The following is an 18,483-nucleotide window of genomic DNA, read 5'->3' as shown; positions in this document are numbered from 1 at the left end:
GGGGAAGGAGGGCTCTCCCAGTCCCTGGGCACCAGCCACTCTAACAGGCCATGGCCCTTTTGGGCCTTTCCCCATGGTTTCTAAGTTCAAATAGTTTCATCCCTTGAGATATCTTGAGAGCCCTGCACATAGGGATGCCCCAGAGACGATCTGAGCGCAGAAGCATTAACTCTGCTACGTGGGTCTGCACCCCCGTTTCCCACCCCGCTCCTCACCCGCCTCGCTGAAAGTCGTGGTATTTCCCTTATACCCTTTCCTCCGTCATCTTAGCCTCAGGTTTGCTCGTCTGCCACCTTCTTTTCTGCCAGGAATTGTACTGTATGTAATACAATATAGAATATATGGGGTGTGTCTATGCTTAGAGACTTTATCGTCGACGGCGTGTGTCCCAGGTGCTTGGCCGTAGTTAAAGGTAGAGGTCATTGCGGCATAAACGGCGAGCCTCACTGGAGAGCAGGCAGAGACTGTAAGATGCCTCGGTCCTGCAAGCAGCTTTGCCGGAAACCATGACCCCTACTTGAAAGGGGCAGGGGCCGGGTCTCACTGAACGGCCTTCACGACTAGCCCTGGCGCAGACCGAGCCTCCGCTCTGCAAGAGCCGTGCTGGGGCCGGCAGGTGAGAGGAGCAAGATCCTGGGGGAGGTGAGACGCAGCCACAAACTGTCTTAAGATGAGAGGCCAAGAGCTAAACCAGAGGGGAGCTGAGGGCCACGGCTGCCCGCTGAGCTTCCTCTGTGCCCAGCCGTGTGCTGGCAGCAGCTCAGGTGGCTCCTGAGTGAGGAGCTGACCACCTGTGGAGAGGGGTCCTCTCCACCGCCCTCCCCATCGTCTCAGAGCCAGTCTCATTACGGAGATAACTTCTCCCCCAGCCTGAGGGCCACTGCTACTCCCACCAGCGACGGGACCGAGTGCAGGGAGTCAGAAAGGGGTCTGCGGGGCGGAGTGTCAGTGGGAGCCCCGGCCTCGCCAGTCCAGGAGGTGGAGCTCCCCACGGCTGCCTGGACCTGCCCCTTCCTGCAGCCGCCAGTCCCGGGAGAAGCAGCAAAGCCCCCAGAGCTGCGAGCCCCCTCTGGCCCCTGGCTTCTGCTCCCACCCAAGTCTCAGGCAGAGCCAAGACTGGGCGGAACTGCTCTCAGGTTCAGCAGATATCAGGCAGCCTCTCACCTTCCCTCCGCCCCAAACCTCGTCTGTTCTAAATGGGACAGGCTGAAGAATGTCCCACCACACTCCTGGGGCACAGACCTTCTTTTCTTTTTTTCAATTTATTTATTTATTTATTTATTTTTGGCTGCACCACAGGGCATGCGGGAATCTTATTTCCCCGACCAGGGATCGAACCCATACCCCCTGCAGTGGAAGCATGGAGTCTTAACCACTGCACTGCCAGGGAAGTCCCCAGACCTTCTTTTCTAAGTCTCGGGACTTCAAGACGTGGGGGCCTTTGGGGTGTTGTTCTTTGATTTTCCAAAGCAGTGGCACACCCTTCCTTCTCGCTCTCTTGCTCACTGAGGCATATGTGCAAAGGCCCACTTGCTAACAGGCAGCTCCCTGGTCCGTGTGCTTGGCGAGAGACCATACCCCCAGGGCTGACAGCAGTGAAGGTGGCGTAGCAAGGCAGTTAATCTTGGAGGCTCTGAGCCAGGAAGACCTGGGTTCAAGTCCAGGTTCTACCACTTATACACTGTGTGACATTAGCCAAGTTAACTTCCCTGAGCCTCAGTTTCCCCACCTGTAAAATGGGATGGAGTTGGATTGAGGATTAAATTAGATCCTAAGCACGGAGGACCTGGTTTTATTACCCAGGGGAGCTCACCCTCTGCTTCCTTCCTTGCAGGTTCTCAGATCGATGACCATGTTCCAAAGCGAGCCTCAGCTCGGATCCTCGCTCCCCCCGGAGGCAGGTCAAGTGGCATTTGGTAAAGGCACTGACCAGCCCCCCAAGTGAAGATGCACCACTGCCACCAGCCCACACGCCCTCCGGCCACAGCTGCAGGGGGCGGGAGAGGCCGGGCTGGGCAGCGCACCACCTGAGGGGGCCCCGGGACACGGGGAGCCCTCCCCATATCTGACACGTGATTCACTGTGCTTCGAGCCGACCCTAACAGGCACTTTGAGATGTGTTCCTCCTGCTGCAGTCCTTTCCTGCCTTGGCCTCGGCAGGCTTCCCGGGGGCCCATGCTATGCACAGAGCCCAATGCATAGAGCCTGGCCCCGCCCCTCCTCTCACACCCGCCTCTGGGCTGGCCTTGGGAAAGCCCGACCTTAGTGCCCTGCCCCTGGCTGACCCGCCAGCTGTCCAGAGCACTTTAGCAGATGTGTTTTAAAAGAAAAGGACTCCCTCCCCCATCCCCTTCGGCCCAGTGGTCACTTTCCCCAAGTCAGACCGGTGTTGGCATCCCAGCCATGCCCAGGACATCCCGTTTTTCCCCACTCATCTCCCGCCCCTGTTTGGTTGTGGCTGGGACACTCTGCGCCCTTTGCCAGCTGCTTCCTCTCTGCCACCCCCCGGGAGTCCCAGGCCCAGAAGGGCTGTCCGGGCGGGCATGAGGCTGGTGCCAGGCGCGTGTATATGATTTTGTTTTGCACGTTTGGTTTGCGCAGTGGTTTGGTTTGACTTGTTTGTGCATCCTGTGAAAAATGACGGTGCTTCGTGTCACTAGCATAGCATAGAAACAGCAATAGATGTGGACCTTAGGAGATGCTGCATCGACACCAACCAGACAGCCTAGGGCACCGCTGACAGGGGTGAGAGGGGGGTACTGGACTCGAGGGCCCTTTTTCTCCCTTCCTGGAGTCTTCCTGTCCCTCCCCTCCCCTCTTGGTCTAGTTTCCTGCATCCTGAGAGGGTGCCCGGGATGCTGGCCCTGCAGACCTTCAGGGAGCAGGGTGGCCTTTCCCATCTCTGGCCCTGGTCACTCCCAGCACTGACCCCACACACACACCCAGCCGCCTGTAGGCTTCCGCCTACTGGACAGAGGCCCCGCCGCTCCTCCGTGTGATTGGCGAGAGGCCTCATGCCTGCTAAGAGAGATGGGGGTGGGACTTGGGGGAGCAGCCTGGCTAGATGCCAGGTGGGAGGCCAGGCCAGCAGGACCTGGCTGTAGCCCACAGCGCTGCTCAGGGGCTGCAGTCTCCTGTGGTCAGCACCTCACCCTAACCTGTCTGTGGCCTCCATCTCCTCCCAGTTGGGCCTTCCCTGCCTCCAAAGCTCCAGGTGGTTTCCATGGAAACACTAGAGGCTGCCCTTGGTAAGCCTTGTTCCCCCTCGGGGAGTGACATCATGTTACACACTTGGTCTGAGCACCCGGACTGACACGCGGCTCCTGGACTCTTGGGCCGGTGGTCATACCCGGCACATTTCTGTAGTGCTTTTCACATTGTCAAAGCCCTTTCATGTATGAGCTCTCAATTGCTCCTCATGATAACAAAGTGTGTGTTATTCTCCCCATTTCACAGCTGTGGCCCAGAAAGCTTAGGTCTTCTGACTCCGGAAATGTCCAGGACTGCCCTTAAGAGCTTGGCTGTGTACCCTAGCTGTGGACAGGAGGAGTGGAGTGACATCTCTTGCAGATCCCACCTGAGAGTTTAACCAACTAAAAGACTTACTCTCCCAGTAGGCATTCTGCTTTGTTTTGCACAGGTAGATAAATTTTTCTTGTAAACAAATTGACGCGTATCACTGTTTGAGCCGGAGCCAGTTACTCGTTGGCAGCCTGCCACGTGGTTTGAGCTGTCCCCACATTCTCACTTCTCCACTCATGCTCCTCTTCCTCACTCAGGGGCTGAGAGGACTGAGACACTAACCCAGGAAGCAGAGGCAACAAAGACACTCATGGAGGGTGGTGGCCATGGGGACAGTCGGTGGGGTCTGAGCCTAGGAAATTGTGTGACACTGACCCCGTGGTACAGTGCGCATCGTCTTTATCCCTTTCAGCCCTTGCTGGGTCATGGGCCTTGGGCAGATGCCAAAGAGCCAAGCAGTGGTGGTGGCCAGGGGGCAGAGCATCCCTGCTTGGGCTAGGAAAGCTTTACCTTCTCTGAGTGCCTCCGCCCGAGAGATGCGTGGTCCGTGGCTCTGGGAGACCACATGTTGGTGTGGTCCATCGAAGGCCTTCCGCTTCATTCACCCCCGACCCTTACATAGACCCACCCTTGCCCAGGAGCTTCTAGATGAAAATCAGAAGGAGGTTCAAGGAACCAAATGAAAGGTCACCCCCTGCCACCCATTCCCTGCCCCTGTGCCGAGCTCCAGCCAGCCCCATCACCAGCCCCACTGGCTCTTGGTTGGAATGAAAAGGGTCTCTGGTTGCACTGAATGCAGCTCTCAAACTGGTCTTGTACTTGCTGAATAAATACTGTTGTTCTTGCCTTAGCTGCTCTCTAGGTTTGTGGGGTTAAGTTACCAGAAAATTGTGCTACTGTGTGTGCGTGTGCGTGCGCGTGTGTGTAGTGCTAGGAGTCCGCAGTAGGTCTCGGTCAAGCCAGTGCCGTGATGAGGGCTTTTCCGATACTGACCCAGAAACCACAGAACCACTCGGAAACCCAAACCCCCTCCAGCTGCCCAGGTGGCAGGCACAGCCTGGGGTCGGGATGGAGCCTCCAGCACCCAAGTGACTTCCTCACTCCTCTGTAAATGTCATGGTGCTAAGATTGTGTCAACCCCAAGATGACACATGGTCCTGTGCTTTGGCCACCTGACTGAGGCAAAAACAAAACAGCCCGACTCGTTGTGTTCTGGTGCAGGTTTGTATTAAACTGTAGCTACTTCTCACTTGGTCTCAGTTGTGTTTCTTCAAAGAAGAGGGAGCTTGGTAGGGGACCTCTTCTTCCACAGTGGCTGGGATGAGGCTTCAGTTGCTAAAAAAGTCAGCTTTGGGTCCTCACTTGTGTTAGGTGGCAGGCGGCAGCTCACTGGGAAGCCTGAGCAGAGACTGGAGATTAAAAATGTTAAGAGATGGGAGCCTCAGTGGCCCAACAGCTAGTAGTCAGTCCTCTCTCCTGGTGGGAACAAAACCAAGGTTTTTGGTGCCAAATTTCCCAGGACTATTTTGGGCTGAGTTATCTGATACAGGAATAATTAGGGGAAAACATCAGATACAAAAGGCAGGCAGGAGTGGGGGTGGGACTAGGCTTTCCCCACCCACCCTTTGTCACCTATTCTCTTGGTTACCATTTTGGAAACCCATAGCCCCGTCTTCACACTGGAACCCTTGGCTGTTGGAATCATGGTCTCACAAAATCACATTTCAAAGGACTGTACAAGGCCAGTGTGTCTTTGAAGGACCTGCAGGCTGCTCTCTGGCTCTCCGGAACCCCACCTTTTGGATTGGCCCACTGTGCCTTCAAACCCTTCCATCTGCATCAAGACTAATCTACCTTCTCTTAGATCTCAGCCAGATGTTGGGGGGGTTATCTGATCAAACACTTTCACACTAAAGAGTGAGTGAAATTGTTGCTACCAGTACTATGGGGCCACTTGTACTTCTTAGCCCCAAAAATCAAAACCTTAATGAGGGAACTTTAGGTAGAATGGGGAAATAGTTGGCAGCCGGAGAACCTTCCCAGCTCTCACCAAATAAGCAACCCTCCTGCAAATAAGGCAGCCCATGACCAAAAGAAATACCCAGAACACTGCAGTTAGGACAGAGCCCTTCACTCTAATGAAATGAGCTGTGTGTATAAGTTCTACTGGGGTTTCGGAGCCAGACGGAAATACCATTATTGGGCTTGTGAAGGATGCCAAGTCCCTGGGCTGATACTGGGCCAAAGTGCCTGTGTTACCCTGTTTCCCCATACCATGGGAGCACACCAGAATTTGATTCACTGCCAAAAGTCCTTTGTAAGTGTTTGAATGAAAAATGGCATGGCAACTCATTTGGCAGGTCATGTGCACGGTACCAGGTGGTTTATAGAAAAAAAAAAAATAATAAGATACCCAGGAAGACACTGGTTGCCTTTGTACATATGTAGTTCTGGGAAAACAAAAGACCACAGACTCAGACTTTAAAGGTAACACTTGATCGTTTGTAAGAATCTGCATTTGGGGAAACTGAACCAGCCAGCAGCTAAGCAACCATCACCCTCAATTTCTTCACTCCAATTACAGGCTGACTTTTATTTACAGGTACAACCTAACACTAAGAATTGCCTTGCAGTTCTTGCAGTGGAGGAGGATGGGCCTCATGACACCCAAGGTATAAAGAAGAAACCTCACGATACATGGGGAGCGTAGACCTTCTAGTCCTAAGTTAATAAACAGCTCTTTGACCGTGTTGCTGATAACACATTTGAGAGGGCTCTTAGTACTTTTCCAGCAAAACATTAAAGGATCTAACATTTGTTGATACTTGATACCATCTTATAATGATGGCAGCTGAGTTCTTCACCTGCTTCCCCTCATATATTTACAAACTACACGTTTATACCTAGAGGTATCTTGTCTGGGTTTGCCCAGACAGTCCTGGTTTAAGTCTATTGCCCTCCAGAATAATTATTAATAGCGCCCCCTTCACTTTCAAATGTGTCTTGGTTTGGACAATAAATTTTATGGGCATCTTAGGTACGCCTATATATTTATGAGTTTATTAATATGCTTGTCAGGCGTCAAAAGTTTTTCCATCACTGAAAGATGGGGGGCAGGCCATGGTGAGAGGCGAGGAAAATGGGTCCTTTTTCATGGGTGAGGACTGGAGTTTCTGGTGACGAGCCCTGAATCTCCGCACAGCCCTCGGAGGCCTCGTGAGGTCTCAGTGGCTGTGGATGCAGCAGAGTGGTAAAGGCCTGGGGGCACTTTCTTAGCTTTTCAGTTTAGCTTATAGACCTCATTATTCCCTTAAAACTTGTAAGCCTACCAAATTTTATCATTTGCCTTTAAGGGGACTTTGATTCAGTTTATAAACTTAAACACATTACAACATTTTAAATTACATTTAAAATTCTATTTCCTTTTTAAATACCTTTCCCAAGTACTAAATAATTATTACCAATCTGACAAACTTAGAAATATAGTGAGCTTAAAGGTTTATTAGATATTTCTCTGCTGAGCATAAATTTAGTAAGTTTTCAACGTAAAGTCATAAGTCTTAAGTTACACATTTTAAATTAGTTCTGGGGCGCTCACTGTAATAGGCCAAAATTTCTTTTACAAGTATGACATAAACTACCAAATATGCTCAGATCCTCTCTCTCTCTCTCTTTTTTTTTTTTAATTGAAGTATAGCTGATTTACAATGTTCTTTTAGTTTCAGGTGTACAGCACAGTGATTGTGTATATATGAGTTTCCAGACATAATCAAGACATTTCTAATTAATGGAAATAATGCGTCAAGAGCTAGCAAGAGAAAGGCACTAGCTGCATACAAAGAATTGGAAACTGAAAGCTGATTTGTCAAAAAAAAATACTAGAAGATGGAAGATCATGGAGTATGTTTTCTAAATTTTAAGGGAAAATAATTTCCAACCAAGATTTCTGCACCCAACCAATCTGTCAACCAAGTATCAGTGAAAAGTCATTTTTAGACATGCAAGATTGAAAAGCTGACCTTTCTTGTACCCTTTCTTAGGGATCCATTTGAGGGTGTGCCCCAACATATTAAACTGTAATAAAAAATAGAAAGACATGGGATAAAGGGAATCGGAGATTCAGCGTAGGTAAGAGGATCAGGAATGGTGTAGAGGGAAACCCCTGGAAGGCAGCTGGGCAGCAGCCTAGGAGACAATGGGTCCGGAAGGAGCAGCCCTGAGAAAACCCTGACCAGGAGGCTAGAAAATCCATTTGGTCCGATATTTGCTCTTTTGTCACAATGTGCTATAAATACTTAGCTGAAAGAGGTTCTCAGAACAACCAGAAAGTATTGCCCTGCTCTTGATAAAAGAGAACAGAAGAAGAAAAGATGATTTGCAAAAAGAATGAATTATGGATTCTCTGAGTTTGGGGATTCCTTACACACATCTAATTTAACCTCTGCAGAAATTTCTACCACATCCCTGACAGATCGTCTAGCCCCCAGGATCCAGGACATTTAGTCCAGTGACAGAGAAGTGCCTTCCCCAGTCATACTATCCCACTCCCCCAGAGCTCTGTTTGTTCAATATTACTTCCCTAATTGAAACTGAATTCTGTCTCTCTGCAACGCGTGCCCGTTTGCCCTAGCTGTTCCCTCTGGAGGAGCACAGAGCAAATAGCCTCCTCATTCATGTAGCAGCTCTTCCCATATGTGCACTTCATTGTGGGCTCCGTCCTGCCCACCCCACTCATGTTTCCTCTAAGCCAGTAGTTCTCAAACTCTGGCTTTGCATCAGAATCACCTGGAGGGCTTATTTAAACACAGCTCACCGGGCCCCACCCCAAGAGCTTCTGACTCAGTAGGTCTGCTGTGGGCCAAACATTTCTACAAGTTCAGGTGTGCTGAGAACCAAACTTTGGGAACCACTGCTCTAAGCAAACAGCTCCCCTTCTGTCAGCTGTCGGTCCGTGGCATTGTTTTCATGCCACTCATCCTGAAATGTGGCACCGAGCCTCCAGAATGGAGGTTCTGGTGCTTCTTATAAGACAATGACTCCCTGGAGACTGCAAGGGACAGCCTGAGAGGCAGAGGGCCCTGGAGAAGTAAAGCCCTAAGAAATGGCCTCCTTTGGAGAGTGAGTGCCTTCAGTTCCTGAGGTGGGCCAGAGCAGCAGCTGTACACTGAAAATGCCAGGAAGGTATATCTTCCCCTGCCCCTTTCCACTGTTGGGCTGGCCTCCTCTTCTATCCTCTCTCTGCCTTGTTCAGCCTTTCTCTGCTCCCCAAAGTCCTGGGTCCGTGAGATGGCCCCTGGCCACAGTACTACCCATAAAGGCCTCCAGGTGGCGCTTTAAGCTTATCGGTGGCTGCTTCTTTGGCTTAAGGTGCCAAAGTTGACCTAACCTAGGTGAACTGGTAAGGCCCAAGAAAGGCCAATATGTCCAGGTCACCATGGCCTCAGTCCCAGCACCCAGAGCAGCTTGGGATCAGGTCAACCTTGAGTGTGAGTGAGGGGCCATAGCAGCCCTTCTGCTACCAGGAGAACCCCTGGAGTAGTTGTCCCTTTCAAGGCCAATCTCTAAGTTAAAGTTGCAAGATTTAACAAACAAAAATACAGGATGCTCAGTTAAATCTGACTTTCAGATAACAAGTAATTTTTAGAATTTTTAGTGTAGATATGTCTCAAATAGTGTCTGTGGCATACTTATACTGAAAAATTATTTGTTGTTTATCTGAAATTCAAATTTAACTAGGCATCTTATATTCATATGGCAACTCCAGGTTTACGTTCATGAGTTTTACATCTTCCATGTAATGCGTGCTTATGGAATATCTGCCAAGCATGTGTTAGATACTACAAAAATGAATCAAGTGCAGCTTCTGCATTTAGAGATTAGTTTGGGGAAAATACATATTGAGAAATAATTGTAGTACAGAAGGCGTAGGAAGCATGGGATAGTGGAAGTTTGGGTTTTGGTGTTGGCTTTAGGCTCCCACCCTGCTCCTGATGTTCACTAGCTGTGTGATTTTAGTTAACCTCTCTGGGCCTCTACTGTTTATTGTGAAAATGGGAATGATACCAACCTCAGGAGGTGACCAGGGAGGTTATAGGAAATGGTACGTATTTCATGCCTGGCTACAGTAGCAGCTAAATAAATGCTAATTTCCCCTTTGTAAACAAGAAATACTGTGAGAGAGAGACAAATAAAAGTGCCAGGGTAGCAAAGAGCTTTACCTGCTTGGAGAAGGTCTCTATAAAGAATGTAACACTTCAGTTTTTAAATAAAAATAACAACTGATACTGTTTATTGAATACCTACAGCATGCCAAGCATTGTCCTAAGCACCTGATGAACAAGATCCCACCCAATTCTTAGGTCTCTGAGGTTTTTACTATTATCATCCCTACTTTACAGATGAAGAAACTGAGTTAAAGAGCTTGCCGTAGAGTTAGTGAGTGATAGATTTAGTATTTCAACTCAAGTCCACGTAGTTCCCAAACCTTGCCTTAACCTCTGTTTAATGCTGCCTTCGCGTGAATTGGCCCTTGACATTTGAGGTGGGGATTGCTATGAAGAGAAGCACGATTTGTGTCCACTGAGCTGCAGGAACAGTGGATGCTGATGCAAAAGCTGGGGCAGGTGAAAGAGAAGAGTCTTGGGAGATACATGCACCCCAATGTTCATTGCAGCACTATTTACAATAGCCAGGACGTGGAAGCAGCCTAAATATCCATCAACAGAGGAATGGATAAAGAAGATGTGCTACATGTATACAATGGAATATTACTCAGCCACTAAAAAGAACGAAATAATGTCATTTGCAGCAACATGGATGGACCTAGAGATTGTCATACTGAGTGAAGTAAGTCAGAGAAAGAGAAATATCATAGGATATCACTTATATGTGGAATCTAAAAAAGGGTTCCAGTGACTTATCTACAAAACAGAAATAGAGTTACAGATGTAGAAAACAAACTTATGGTTACCAGGGGGTAAGGGGGGGAGGGATAATTTGGGAGATTGGGATTGACATATACACACTATTGTATATAAAATAGATAACTAATAAGGACTGTATAACACAGGGAGCTCTACTCAATACTCTGTAATGGGCTATATGGGAAAAAAATCTAAAAAAGAGTGGATATACGTATACATATAACTGAGTCACTTTACTGTACACCTGAAACTAACACAACATTGCAAATCAACTATATGCCAATAAAAAAAAAAAGTCCTGGGGCCTGGAGGCCACCTCAGACTCATCCAAGTTAATCCAAGCCTTTATCAACCACCTGCTCATCATGGTGGGCATTTTCCACCAAAAGCAGGGTAACATCTTGCAATCTAAGCCACTGATCTAAAGGTGCTATTCAATCTGGATACAGTAGGTCATTAATGTTCACAGGAGGTTTGTCTTAAGACCTTTGCAAATTCTAAATTTGCATATTTGCTCCTATATAATGTATCAGGGTATAACTGAGGGGGAGAATCAAGTGACCTCTTGACCTTAATGAGAGTTTGGTTACTATTGATAGTTACCATTTATTGGGTATTTACTGTGTATCAGGCACTGCCAGTCATTTTTCATACATTATCTCACTTAACCAGCACAACAACAAATGAGAAAAACCAAGGCCCAAGGTCACATAAAAGAGGAAATATTGGACCCAAGGCTTGTGCAGCTCCAGCGGGGGTGGGGGTGACGGTGTTAGGTTCGCTCTCTAGATAAGGTCACCTGCTTCAAGTCTTAGGATTAAAATTTATTCCTCAGCAAAATTACATACTGTTTCCATGGGTCCCTTGTAAATTTTAAAACCACGTCAAGGGTTCCTATATGTGGAAATCGGTCCTATTTGAGTGTCCTGTCCCACTTTTAGCTGGTTTCAAATGAATAACGAACACTGTCAGTAACAGTGACCAGCACTGCAGCTCCTCCCTGCCCTCACCTCACAACTAGGGCAGCCCTGCAAGTGCCCACCTAAAATCTAGCCCCCTGTCAGCCAGAGTTGACCCACTCTCTCAGACTCCCTCAACCACTTGGCTTCCCCAGTCACCCTGGGCAAAGCACAAAAGGTCAAGTTGTTTTTAACTTGCTTGGCTATTTTCAGTCCCATGTGAGGTGCTAAGAGTACAAAGGTAAATAAGATATGGTCTCTGAGAGTAAGGACCTCGGGTGGGGAGAGATGTGAATAAGCGTGGTATCGTAACACAAGGCGATGTGAGGCCGTGACGAGAATGTACCTGGTACCAAAGAGAACGTGTCAACTGTCTGGAGGAGGTCCCTGACAGTGTCACAGAGGAGATGACACTAAAGCTGGTCTTGGAGAATGAGTGGGAGTTTGCAGAATGAAGGGAAAGGGGGACTCCAAGCAGGGTGAACCCCGTAACGGTGGCTCAGCTGTGAAACAGAACTGGTTTCTTGGCCAACCACAAGTGCTTCCTCTTTGTGGCTGACATATATGGTGAGAGGTAATGAGGCTGGGGGCATAAGAGGAGTGGAAGGTGAAGTGGAAATGGTGAGTAGGGGCCAGATTAGAACAGAGCTTCTCTACCACGTGAAAGAGTCTGAACTTTTATCCTTCAAGCCAGTGTTTCTCAAACGTTCCACTAAAGTATCCCAAAAGGCAGTGTGGAGAGTTCAGGCCTGGAGGTTTCTTGAGTTCAAACTCTCTAAACACCTTGTCTTTAAAATCATGTGATTCTTGCATTCTACTTCATCATATGTCAGGGTTTTTAAAAAATATTTTTAAATGTTTTTCCTGAATCTCTAAGTAAAATTGAAGCTTGAGGAAGATATAACTATTCTATAGCTCCTCACTCTGTTTCCTTACATGACTCCCCCATGCCCAGAAGTTGTTTCAGCCAGTTTGAGAAGGGCAGCCATAGGGATTTAGGCAGAGGAGTTATGTTGATAAGATTTATCTTCTAGAAAGAGCCTTCTAGCTGGTGTTGAGGATGGGTCAGAAGTGGGAGAGACTAGAGGAAGAGAGACCAGGTGGGGGGCTCTGCAATAACCCAGGCAAGAGATGGTAAAGGTGATGGAGATAAAGAAGAACAGACCTGAGAGCTATTTAAAAATGGAATTGATAGTGTTGGAAAACTGTTCTGGTATAAGGAGTTGGGGAGAAGATATGGGTTAGGATCACCCTCAAGTTTTTCTTGGATAGTGAAGTCATTAACAATAATAGGGAATATAGGAAAGTTAGGTTTGTGAGGGGGGAAGGGTAAATAAGTTTAATTTAAGCCCATTGAGTTTGAGGTGCCTGTGGGACATAGGGTTGGAGATATCTAGAGGGCAATTACATATACAGGTCTGACAGTTGGAAGAGTTGATTGGGATGGAGATACAGATTCAGAAGTCATGGGAATACCTGAGGTCACTCAGGAAGTATGTATAGAGGGAGGAGAGAGGGAAATGAGATGGGAATCCCAGGGATGTTTAAGGGCAGATTTAGAAAGCAAGGGAGAATGGAAAAAGGAATGTCAAAAAGTCAAGAGGACTCATCACTTCCTGGTGAATGGCCAATTCCAGGGCTGAGGTAGGGAAAGTACAAGATGAGCCTGGAACATCTTTTACCAGAAAGCAAGGGAAAGTTCAAAGAATGATGGGGACAAATCCAAAGGACACAGGAGCCAACTTGAAGTTTCTTCCACTGGCCAAATCTGTGACACATTGAACATCAAAACAAATAATAAGAAGAAAGGATTATAACACATTGGGGGAAAAATCCCTGTCAACACTGATATAAATAAATAAATGGGAGTGTGTCTGAACCCTAAACCAGGAACTGGCAATGTGTGCCCATTGGATTTCAGAATCGCTATGAACTAGTAACTGCTGTGTGTGCCTTGTTTTTCTCCTTTTCGAAATGATAATGTCCATAGAAATTATCCTATGCCTGTGCCTCTAGTGTATGCTGGGTACGTATAAGGCAGATGATGTGTCTCTTTACGTCACAGGTCTTCAGATCAAGAGGATTGGTACTCAAGGAGTTATATCCAAGGAACTGGGCCTGAAAAGCCATATCCACACTGGGCCCTGAGTTAGATGTTGAGATCCTGGACTTCAAGTTGGTGCTGTCATGGAATGAGACTTGGGGGTCTTGAGGGAAGGGATGAGTGTATTTTGCATTGAGTGGCATATGAATTCTTGTCATTAGATGGTAGTGGGTAGCAGATAGCATTTTCCAAAGATGATTCAACAATATCTCTCATCCACGTGCTCTTATTACGTGACTTGGACATTGCTCCCTTTGAGAGGTGTGGCCTATGTTCCCTTCCTTTGATATTAGGTAGACTTTGTGATGTTTCTCAACCAATAGGATATGGTAGAAGTGATGTCTGAGGCAAGGTTATAAAAAGGGATGCAGGGACTTCCCTGGTGGTCCAGTGGTTAAGACTTCACCTTCCAGTGCAAGGGGTGTGGGTTTCAATCCCTGGTCAGGGAGCTAAGATCCCACGTGTCTCACGGCCAAAAAACCAAAACAGAAACCAGAAGCAATATTGTAACAAATTCAATAGAGAGTTTAAAAATGGTCCACATCAAAAAAAATCTTTAAAAAAAAAAAAAGATGCAGCTTTTCTCTTACTATTATATTCACCCTTGAAACCTTCAACTACCATGTAAGTATTCCAACTGCCCCAAAGCCACCATGTAGTGAGAAAGCTAGCTCTGAGAAATATGAAGAGAGGGTTGTCTAGTTAGCCCCTTGCTGTTTTTAAGCTCCAGCCACCATCTGACTGTAACCACTTGAGAAACCCTGAGCCAGACCCACCCAGCTGAGCTCTTCCTGAATTCCCATCCCACAGAAACAGAGATAATGAAATGGTTGTTGTTTTAAACCACTAAATTAAAGTGATTTGTTTTGCAGCAATAGATAACTGACACACGGTAAAATGTTAACGTGTGGAGAATCTGGATGAAGGGTATACAGAAACTCTTTGTAGGATGGTCCTTTATCCCATGTGTGACAAATGGGGCGCTACAAGGACCATAGTCTCTTCTCAGGATTACTCAGGACCAGCCAGCTATGCCATCCAAGTCCACACCTACAACCATGGAGATGTGCTGGAACTTCAGAATGGAGGAGCAAAATAAACTGAGTCTGAAAATTTTCCCTTGTCCTTGTGGCACCCAGACACCCTATAGATACAGTTAGGAACAGCTTCAGTTCTCCAACTCTGTAGCTAAGAAAAGTGTAGCCTGCATTTTTACTGTCCTAACCCCTTGATTTGCCCTGGGAATTATCCTCTACAAGAAACCCTCCCCTTTCTGAGAACTGCCTTGGATGGGTGGAGACCATCTTGACTCAGCATACGCTGTGTCCCTCTCTTTTCTTACTCTATTTGTAGTCAGCTGCCTTCTCCTTCTCTCCTGAGAAAATGGGCTCAGTCAGAGTGCTTTGACACCCATAGTCCTGGGGTGGAATCTCTGGGAGCTATACAGGGAAACTCAGAAAAGAATGCTAGCCTATGAATTCTTACTTCTGAGTCATTCGAAGAGAATGCAGCATGTCAACAAGCCCAGCAGAATCCAGTGATGTTCACCAAGAGCGCTGGATCTGAGCTGGTTTAGGAGATGGTAGAATAGTAAGGCATGAAGAGCTTGTACTGATTATAGAGGGTGACAGGAATCATTGAAGAGGTCAGTACCTTGGGAGAAAATTTATTTAGTGGAAACATTAGGGACAGTGTAGAAGGGAGACTAGCTACAGGTGAGGAGTCAGGAAATAGAGAATGCCAGAGTCTCAATTAATAGATGACTAGAGTTTTGGCATTAAGATGGAGAGCTAAGGGAGTGAGAGAGGTGTAATAGTATCAGTGGTACTTAAAGATTAAATATGTGCAAAGATCATAAGGAAAATATTAGTGGAGACTCTGAGGCAGTTAGGTCAGAGAAAGTGAGGATGAACAAAAAATTTTTTTTAACCTTTTGACTCCTTTCACTTATTTTTTGGGGGTCAAAAAAGATTCTTCTTTGAAGACCCTTTGAAGAAAATCTTTGTCTTCACTTGATCCAGTTCCATAAACACTTATTGGAACTCTACTATGTTTTATATTGGGTGCTAGATGCTGAGGGAGCAGATGAATAAGACAGAATTCCTGCCTACAAGGGGCATGTAGTCTGATTGAAGAGACACGTGCAAACCAAGGACAATACTGTAAGATGTGTATGGAGGTATACAAAAGGAGGTATGTACAAGATGGGTACAGAGGTGACCTTAAGATATCCACGGGAGTCAGGGCTGAGGGAAGGAGACCCAGAAGTAGTTTTCACAAAGAGAACCAAGCTAATGAAATCATGAAGTGGTGAGCATAGTGGAGCCCTGGGTGGAGCACTGGAGGACAAGGATGGTAGGTGTGGGCAGGAAGAAGAGGGATCTAGAAGAGCTGGGGAGATCCATAAAAGCTGACCTAGAACAGGGAATTCGGGAACACCAATGAACATATCAAGGAGGGAGCTAGTTATGAGGGGGTAGAATTTAAACCAGCTAGTGGGCAAGATGAAGAAACAGGCATCGTTTACAAATGCATTGCGACAGAGACAATAAGGTTGATAAAAATTCGTGACATGTGTATAGACAATTTTGTTAGCTCCATTTAGAGGTAAAGGTATAGACTTTCTGGCAGGAGACAAAAAGGAATGTTTAACACAGGCAAAGGAAAATTGAATTTGGGGATTAGAGTAACAGGCTGCGATTGAAGGCCATAAACCAAGAGAGGAGAGAAAACCCAGCCTTAGCTCTCTCCTGTTGCTAAAAGAGAAGAAATATTCTCCCCTTTCTCCTTTGCAGTAGCCGTGATACAGATAAGAATCCGTCATCTAGAGGGAGGAGGTATGGGGATATATGTATATGTATAGTTGGTTCACTTTGTTATAAAGCAGAAACTAACACACTATTGTAAAGCAATTATACTCCAATAAAGATGTTAAAAAAAAAAAAAAAAGAATCCGTCATCTGGCTACTATGGAATCAGGTGTAAATGGTTGTTCTTTCTGTGATCAGTTAGGGTGGAGGAATTGTTACCCTGTTGCTAAGGAAAAAGGAAGGGGTTGTTTCCAGTTGCCATGGTGACAAGGTAAGAGCGTTCCCTCGATACCGCCGTAAATTTATGAGGCGGTGTCCTCTCCTTGTTGCTATGGTAACTTAGAGGGACTGTTCTCGTCGTCCCCACCTCCCATCGCAGTTGCTAACACAAGGTGGAAGTAGGGGCTGTCCTTCCCGCTCCAACCAGTTGCCTTGGAGACGGCTGGTGCCCTGGCCCCGCCCCGCTCGGACTGACAGCGGTGGCCGCATCGCGCCTGCGCAGTGCTCTCTTCCCCCGCAGTCTCTGTGCGTTGAAGCCGGAGACCGCGGCGGCCTCTGTTAGGACCCTCCGCCCCAGAGCCGCCGGCCGGAGTCGCAGCCTCAGCCGCAGCGCCCCCGCCGCCTGTCCCCTCCCCCGCCGCCTCCGCCGGAGCCATCTCGCGCACTGTGAGTCCGGGCCGAGGCGACCGACGCCGTGGGGCTGAGTCAGCGGGAGGCCCGGGCCCGAGCTGGGGGAGGGGAACCGAGCTGCCCCCCTCGCCTCCCGACCCGCGCACCCGCCCCCCAACTGCGTCTCCCCCACGCCTGTCTCCCTTCCTCCATCCCTCTCTCCCGGGCTCCCCGCGGCCTCAGCCGTCAGGCCTCCCCGAGCCACTCCCCCTCCCCTTCTCTCCCCACAGACCCACCTTGGGGGTTCTTCCCCGCTGGATGCGGCGCTACCGCACCTCTGCCCTGGACAGATTTTTTTCCCCAAAAAACTGCCTCCCGTTCGCCCTTGTCCCTTCTCCTTACTCCTCTTGGGCCTGACATCTCCGGCCTCTCGGGTTTTCCCCAGTGATATGCCAGAAAAAGAGTGACAAGGGAGAGAGCGAGGGGAGACTGGGGGGAGGGGGGACGTTGTGCCTGCCCAAACGTTGGGGCCTCAGGTTTCCTACCCACACGCTCCTGCCCCGGCTGGCGTGGGGAAGCAGGTCTGGACAGTTCTAACTGGCTGCTAAGAGCTTGTGGGGCTTTCCGAGTAGATTTGCTGGGAAGCGTTCCGCCCCATCATCATGATCAGCTACTGCTTAGTGAGCACTCGCTAGTGCACGGTGGCCTTCTAGTGGGCTGAGCTCTGGCTTTGGCGGGCGCTGTGGAGAGCGACTAGAGAGAGTGGAGGGAGGGGAAGAAAAGGTTGCGTTTGGGAGCTGAAGTTCCTGAGCTTCCAGTGCGTTGTGAATAAGCATCTTGCAGTACTCTTTAACATGCTTTCCATCCCCCCGACCCCCTTCCCTCCCCTCCCCCCCCGTCCCTTCCCTCCCCCGCCCCCCCGCAGTACAACACGGATATAGTGGCAGGTTTGGAAACAGGCCTGATACCCGTAGCAAATGCTTACTGTTTGTATATTGAAGGGTTGTGATCTCTGATACCTGTAAATTCCAAGTGGTAACCAACTGGGTAAGAGTGAGTTTTAACATAACATGTGCAGAGCGGAGAAGGAGGAGGAGAACTGAGGTTTCCCTCTGGTGTAGGGCTGAGGCTTGCACCCCCTGTTTCCTGCAGCTGTGTCTCTGTGGGGACTGTCACCTGATAGGGGTTCTGGCATATTTGAACAATTCCCTGGGTTATGTTTGCTCCCCATCCACCTGCCCATCGTGCATTCCCTGATCTTGGAATAGAGCAGGATCCCAAACTGTTTTCTTTTTTCAGAAGAAATGGAGCTGAAGTTAGAGTTGGTGCGCACAGCCAGAAGCTGTCTCTTAATAAACGTGCCTCAACTCGAGGGCTCCTAACTATAGTGTGTACCTCATTGCCAACTTCCTTTGATTCTTTTTTTTTTTTTTTTTTTTTTGCTTCCAGATTTCATTGTACTGTTAGAAAATACGTGTAAATATCACCCAGTTAAACAGTAGAAGAGGCTTTGGGTTTTTTTACTTCAGGGTGCAAAAGGCGTAGATGGTTCAGTT

At 48.1% G+C, this 18,483-nt stretch overlaps 2 protein-coding genes and 1 long non-coding RNA gene across 5 annotated transcripts in view; 2 read left to right on the top strand and 1 right to left on the bottom strand.

Annotated features, from left to right (window-relative positions):
* Positions 1-4,771, top strand: part of DPYSL5 (dihydropyrimidinase like 5) — an 89,384-nt gene extending 84,613 nt beyond the window's left edge. For both annotated transcript variants that reach the window (XM_082357277.1, XM_082357276.1), the window contains exon 13: positions 1,835-4,771. In XM_082357277.1, the coding sequence (XP_082213403.1) occupies positions 1,835-1,920 (86 nt within the window). In that variant the 3' untranslated portion in view covers positions 1,921-4,771. The remainder of the gene's footprint in view (positions 1-1,834) is intronic.
* LOC309612043 lies at positions 4,728-17,799 on the bottom strand. The gene is made up of 2 exons (XR_014234898.1): positions 17,224-17,799; positions 4,728-4,931 (listed from the first exon to the last, which is right to left on the bottom strand). It is a non-coding gene; the product is annotated as an uncharacterized lncRNA (long non-coding RNA).
* Positions 16,815-18,483, top strand: part of MAPRE3 (microtubule associated protein RP/EB family member 3) — a 48,475-nt gene continuing 46,806 nt past the window's right edge. For both annotated transcript variants that reach the window (XM_082357279.1, XM_082357278.1), the window contains exon 1: positions 16,815-16,984. The gene's annotated coding sequence lies outside the window, so the exon portion shown is untranslated. The remainder of the gene's footprint in view (positions 16,985-18,483) is intronic.

Source organism: Balaenoptera borealis (assembly GCF_965194805.1).
Source record: "Balaenoptera borealis genome assembly, chromosome: 15".
NCBI classification, from domain to species: Eukaryota; Metazoa; Chordata; class Mammalia; order Artiodactyla; family Balaenopteridae; genus Balaenoptera; species Balaenoptera borealis.
The sequence above is the reverse complement of the archived record's forward strand: the minus strand, read 5'-3'. Positions and strand labels throughout refer to the sequence as shown.